Raw genomic sequence first — 7,027 nt, forward strand, 5'->3', positions numbered from 1 at the left:
GACACGTAGTTCGGATTTCGTGAGTTCGACTCAGGAGTGTGAAGTCCCGCGGACGGGACGACAGAAGTCCGGTAATTCTGCAAACAGCAGTGTACTTGGCTACTGCAATTTTCATCACTGTATTTATAATAAGACGAAATATATCAAACACCACTGCCCCTTTTCGTTTTCATTTAAACATATTAATAGCAGCAGAAATGTTCAGGGAACCATGGCCTACATTACAATGAAACGAAATATATCAAACATTGCCTGTTTTAATTTTAATTTTAACATATCAATAGATTAATAGAATAAAGACCAAAGATTACCTGTTAAGATTTACCCAAAGCGAATTCTATTTTATGTTTATCCACTACAGAGACATCAGAGCCAGCGGAAAATGTCAGAAGGACTAGCCGAGTTGAGGCTGCTCTCCTTGGGAAACATGAGCACTGAGCGCCGGCTACTGGGCTGATCGCGTGGAGCTCCCGTCTCCGAAATCGGCGAAGCACATTTTCAAATAGGCGCTGTTTTTATAAATAAACCGCAGATTTGAGTTTTAAACAACTACATTCTCGCCTGAAATACTTTTATAACTACATTTCATGACACAATAACAGTAATATTAAAAAATATATATATGCAAATGATGGTTGAAATACAATGATGCGTGAATTCAACCAATCAGCATGTTCAGCGCTCAAGTCCCGCCCCCGAAAGTTCCGGAACTTTGAAAAAGTACTACCTCGCGAGCAGGGACTTTCTGAGGGGCATTTTTTTTACCCGGAACTTTATTTAGATCCTGGTTCCTGCGGTGGAAACACCGAGTACCGGCCCAAAGTCCCTAGTTCCTGGGGAAAGTTCCTGCAGTGGAAACGCGGTTTTAGATTTAAATTGTTAAAGCTCCCCCGTCTTCTTCATGACCGGAACAAGAAAAGCTTCGATGATGCAGGTAAGCTGGAGATGGAAAAAACAGAATGGAAAAGAGTGTAAACAAAAAATACTTGTTGCTTCTACATAATTCATTGAGTAACTGAGACATACATAGTCACTTACTTGGTGGTTCACAGTGGCCCTGTGCTGCCAGATGTTGGAGCTGATTTGACTTTTTAAACTCTGTAAAAATAACAATATTTATTTAAAAATGTATCTTGTAGAATTCTAGAAACATGGCAACATCAGACAGCCAGGAGGCAATCTGTAGTGTAATTTATTCTGCCCCGAGCAACATACTGGCATCAAAGATCTACCGATCATCAGCTTGTGTGATCATCATTGTGACCGGATGAGACATTATGCAAGATTCAAAAACTGTTTCAGGCTATACTGGATAGGAGCTAGTAGTGACATCAAAATGCCAAGAGTATAGCATCAGACATCAGTCTAGTGTTACATGAGCTGATGGATGAAGAAATCAGTGAGGACATCTTTTTGAAGTATTAATTTGCTTTGTAAAGTCTCCACTTACATTGAATTTAAAGCATACAAATGCTATGTTTAATATTAAAAAACACATGACATGCTTGAGGGTTTTGACTTTTGAGGCATTTTTTATCCAAACTAATAAATTATCACCATTATAAAGAGGAAAACAATACACATCTTTTATTTATAATTTTCATTTTCATGAAGTGCACACAGTTTGTTTTGTAGATATATGTTTACCTTCCTTTGTTATTGAGACATTACATTGCCCCTCTTCCTCATCTTTATTTTGCTCTTCTTCATCTAATGAGGACTCTGGAAACAAATTTTAAGCAATTTTTTATTTATTATTATTTATTTATTTTATTTTTTGCATAGCCCTTTTCAAACAATTCAATACATATTGCTTTAAAGCAACTTTACAGATAAATTAATGCCTTATAAGGCATATACATGGTTGCATTTAGCAGATTAGAGCTTGCTTATATATATTATATATATATATACACAGTATTACAGTATATATATACATAAATGTGTAAATGTGTTGTGCATCACATTCATACCTGTTATCTCATAGATTGGTGACATTCCTAAAACATGAGAGACAATTATAAAATATTACACACACAGGCCATGACTCTATAAGGGAATATACTGTATAGGAGACTAAATACAGATACAATTTATACAGTCTCATCCAGTATACACTGGATGTGAATATCTACACACACATACTGTACATACATTGTTGTGTGCGTGTGTGTGTGTGAAATAGTTCAACCAAAATTGAAAGTTTCTTAAAGGGAACAAAAATAGAATTAGCAGAATGTCTGCTATTTCATGCAATTAAAGTGAATGGTGACCACAGCCCATGGCACACAAAGTTATCATATGGCTCCAGAAGAGTCACATAATATGTGCTTTTGTGTCCCTTTAAAGCTTGCCATCCCCTGAACCCCATTCACTTTCATTGTATGGAAATGAACAGCATGAACATTCTCAAAACATCTTTATTTATATTCCACAGAAAAAAGAAAGTCAACTGGTTGGAACAGCATGAGGTGAATAAAGGATGACAGAATTTTCATTATTAAATCAATTCAGGGATACTTCGCCTGTAATTATTGTACTTTGTCACACTGCATAAAAATATCCAAAAACGTACTTCTCTTGAGGTCAGCTACCTTCAGAAGGTGTTCTGGGAAAGTATAGATTGAGAGTTAGTGGTCTGGAGAAGTAAGGAAACTCAGTGCTGGTTAAAGTTGTAAGGCTACTTCACAGCTTTGTGATAAAGCACATATCTCTTCTGGGTGCGGAATGATAGAACAGGTTGTTTGTTTACCGTCTGTTCTGTTCTCCACTGAAGAGATCTGAGAGAATACAGCACCATCTGCAGAGATGAAAGAGACTGAAATTTATCAGCCTTTAATAACTTATGAAATAATTGAAAATATAAAAATGATATAAAAATAGGACACACAAACCCTGTGTGTTATTAGCAATCTACATGTATAATGCCTTGTCAATATATTTTCCAGTTTCCTTTATCCAGTTCACTTATTCACCAATTTCTTTACTGGACACCGAAAGCACTAAAACTCAAAATAATACTAACAAAAAAAGCATCACACACACAAAAAAGTATGCATTAGCATATTTTTGAACATGGTTTTTATGGTAATACCATGGTAGCCTTCATGGTAGTCCTCCAAGTTCCTTGGACATGGCAATAACTTAGTGCCATGGCACTAGTACTTTTTGTAAGATATTTATTTACACAAATGAAGAATAGTTGCTTTAAAAAAAGACACATTTGCCTAATGATCATAAGACAAAAACACTTGCTTACCACTTATGCTGCATATTGCTATGGACACATCAGGGGCATCTCTCATTACTGAAAGTAAAAATGAGAAAATTAATCAGCACAATCATTGAAAATATTTGTGACTCTATAAACTTTTTAGTGTCACTCACAATTTCCTTTTTGTTTCCTGAGCTCTTTGAACTGATGTCCACTGGCTGAAACCGGCACAAATGCGGCCAAACTGGACTTTCCTAAAGTGAGAAGACCAAAATTAGATATATCTGTATAAATAAATCTAATGTGGATGCATTGTGAATTATGGATTCCAAGTTGAAACGTTCGAATTAATCAGCACAATCATTGAAAATATTTGTGACTCTATAAACTTTTTAGTGTCACTCACAATTTCCTTCTTGTTTCCTGAGCTCTTTGAACTGATGTCCACTGGCTGAAACCGGCACAAATGCGGCCAAACTGGACTTTCCTAAAGTGAGAAGACCAAAATTAGATATATCTGTATAAATAAATCTAATGTGGATGCATTGTGAATTATGGATTCCAAGTTGAAACGTTCATGATGTGCCAAAGGGCTGTTGGGCCTGACTAGATTTGTTTTGTTGAAGTGATACTCACTACGTTTTCTGCTCTTTAAGATCAGGCTGCCCACACTCACTAGTGTCACCACAACCACAGTCAGTACCAGAGCCAACCACACCGAAGTGATCACACACCACCGGCCATCTAACAACAAGGAAAATGAAGTACAACAGCAACAGAAAACTTAAAAGAGAGAACGAGTACAGCATAACATGAATAAAACATGTATAGCATATAACAATACAATACTTAAACATCAGACGCTCCAAGTTTACACTATTCCCTTGACTTCTAAGTCTTGCCAAGTTCATCATACAGATGACCTTGTATGAGTCTGGCAGTGTGCTGTCTGAAAGGATTTGTGGTTTTGGATAAGTCAAACACTGAGTAGACTGGCTTGATGTATGGCTATAATATATTTATCAAAAGTTAGGTTGAATTATGAAGTCCTGCTGTCTCTTTCCATGCCCGAATCAATAGACAGGATAAAAGATAGTCTCAGCTCTCCTTCAGAAGGAATTTATGAGGGAGGTAGAGAGACTTGGGTGAGAAGGAGTCACGGCAGAAGTATGTTTTAGGAATAATATGTATTTGATACATATTGTAAATATATGTTCCAAATAATTTATTCTAATTTATTATTGTTGTTGTTGTTATTAGTATATTTATTTATTTATTTTTATTTATTCATTTACTTTTTACAAAATGTGCTATGAAAAGTCCAAGAAAAATCCAGATGCTGTTATTTATATATTCTGATTTTAAAATATACAACAACAGAAAAACCATATATATATATATATATATTTTAATAAATGTTTTTTTTCTGACTGTTGTCGTACATTTTAATGTCAGAATGAATATATATCATATATCAATATATCAAACATATAAAATATAATACTGTAATACAGTATAGTGCAGGCCCAAGGATCTACAGTAAATGTCTGTATGTATCTCTGCATGTATATCTTCTTCCTGTTCCTCACGTATTTGCTTTCTGAACTTTTGTCCTGAAACTAAATCATTAAATAAATAAAAATAAAAAAAGATTGGAAATGCTAAAAGTGCAATGTTGCTTGAGAAGTAGAAAAGATAGACTTAGACTTAAGGTCAAGGTCAGGTTTATTGTCTTTTGTCTTCTGTATAGCAGAGCATTGTTGCAGACAGCAGTTTTCTGACAGTTTCTCACCTCTTCTTGTTTGCGTCGCTGGAAATGCAGCTGATCTTGCTGTTTCATTTTGCTCCTGGTAGTAAAAGAGGAAACTGCTGCTGCTGGTTGGTTGGCACTTCAGCTCATTCGTAGAAGCTGTTGCTTGGAAAGATAGTGTAGTTGTTTTGAGCGAAGAGGCGGCTGGGTTTGCAGAAGTAATGGTTTTTAAAATCGAGGTGTCTTGTGTCGGAGTGCTGGTGTTTTCATGCATAGATATGTCCAGATCTGGACATTTGCTGTCGCCTGGTGGGAGGTAGCAGTAGAAGAGTCTCTGGTCATTTTGGGGTCCAGTGTACAGATCAGTGTTGTTGAGAAATGCAAACACACTAATGTTCCATCCAGAGAGATTGCCTGCCTTCATTGTCAGTACCACCTTTTCATGCTCTCCTATGAAATGTACAACATGCACACAGTTACTATTATTGGTTATTACTGTAGACAATAACATAATATAATATAATATAATATACATTCCACCTGACTGTGAGGTATTGTTGTAGAGAAGCTGCAGATCCATTTCAGTCTTACACAGATACCAGCCGTCACCATGTATGTTTTGACTGCTGGCATTTATCCTTTCTGTCTCACATGGAGGTTCAGCCGGAGTACACACATGTGCATCATTTTCAGGAGTGCAAGGGTCAAACAGCTCACAGAGAAACTCAATTTGTGATATTTCTGAGAACCCAAAAAAAAAAAGATGCTCTTACTTCAGATTTTAATAATTTAAAACACATTCTGTTTAAAATACAATACATTCTGTGTCTACAGTAAAGAAAAGGAAAAGTTCTTAAACCCATGTTCCCAACATTTAAGTTCTTAAAGGGGACATCGGATGCAAAATTCACTTTTACAGTACATGGTGTTTGCATATAAATGTGTCTTAGCAGTGTGGACACAAACCACCCTACAATGATAAAAATACATTCACTCCTATTTCTTAATCCTCAAAAAACCTAAACAGTCTCAATTTTTAAGCGTTTTGATTTTCTGAGCAGTATGACATCATACTGTTCAGGCCCCGCCCAGGACCGCTAACGGACTGTCCTGTATTAGCATATTTCTGCCCTCAGCCACCTGTACGCTGTCCGCCATTTTCTTCGCGTTTAAGAGGCTGTAGCGACAACAGTCTCGTAAGCAATGCAGGTGTTTTGTAGTTGGATGTAAAAGTGAACATAAGAGTCTTTATTGTCTCCCAACATCAGATCCACTGAGGACATAGTGGATTCGTTTTGTTTTTAATGGTAACACGAGGGGCGGGGTGTCCGCCATTTTCTTCGCGTTTAAGAGGCTGTAGCGACAACAATGTCTCGTAAGCAATGCAGGTGTTTTGTAGTTGGATGTAAAAGTGAACATAAGAGTCTTTATTGTCTCCCAACATCAGATCCACTGAGGACATAGTGGATTCGTTTTGTTTTTAATGGTAACACGAGGGGCGGGGTGACCAGAGCTCATTATCATTTAAAGAAACATGCATTATATTAAAACAATTTTTTTCTTCAATATGATTTCTGGACATGTGTATGGCCCTGATATTTTTGACTTCATACCCCCACCCCCAAAAATATCAAAATTAATTTTAATTCAGAAATGTAAAACAAGGTTGTCATAGAAGAGGTGTATTCAAGCCATTGTATGTATGAATTTTTTCATATATTTTACATTTTTCTTTTTAATTAAAGTGCCCCTATTATGGATTTTTGAAAATTACCTTTCATGCAGTGCGTAACACAGCTCGAAGTGAATGAAAACATCCTGCAAAGTTTTAAATCTGAAAGTGCACCGTGTATAAAGTAATTGTCTCTCAAAAGAAAAAGTCGATTCTGAATCATTAAACGAGTCGTTTTTAAAACAAATCCCAAGCCGTTTCATGTTGACGTCAACATGAAACATTAGCATATTGCCCGCCCACTTGTTGGTCTTTTCGCGTTGGTCAGAATGAAAATGCTAATTCATTCTTTGCCACTAGGTGCCGCTTTTGGAGCGGTAAAAATAACGGT

The 7,027-nt window shown here is 36.3% G+C and overlaps 1 protein-coding gene across 1 annotated transcript in view; it reads right to left on the reverse strand.

Moving 5' to 3' along the window:
• Positions 1-3,612: 3,612 nt before the first annotated feature.
• LOC107746039 (uncharacterized) overlaps positions 3,613-7,027 on the reverse strand; it is a 7,704-nt gene continuing 4,289 nt past the window's right edge. The window contains exons 2-5 of the mRNA XM_016560095.1: positions 5,505-5,705; positions 5,007-5,414; positions 3,851-3,958; positions 3,613-3,701 (exon numbers count right to left, since the gene is read on the reverse strand). Coding sequence (XP_016415581.1) covers positions 3,613-3,701; positions 3,851-3,958; positions 5,007-5,414; positions 5,505-5,705 — 806 coding nt within the window. The remainder of the gene's footprint in view (positions 3,702-3,850; positions 3,959-5,006; positions 5,415-5,504; positions 5,706-7,027) is intronic.

The sequence above is a fragment of the Sinocyclocheilus rhinocerous genome, unplaced genomic scaffold (assembly GCF_001515625.1).
Source record: "Sinocyclocheilus rhinocerous isolate Xijiao unplaced genomic scaffold, SAMN03320098_v1.1 scaffold288, whole genome shotgun sequence".
Taxonomy (NCBI): domain Eukaryota; kingdom Metazoa; phylum Chordata; class Actinopteri; order Cypriniformes; family Cyprinidae; genus Sinocyclocheilus; species Sinocyclocheilus rhinocerous.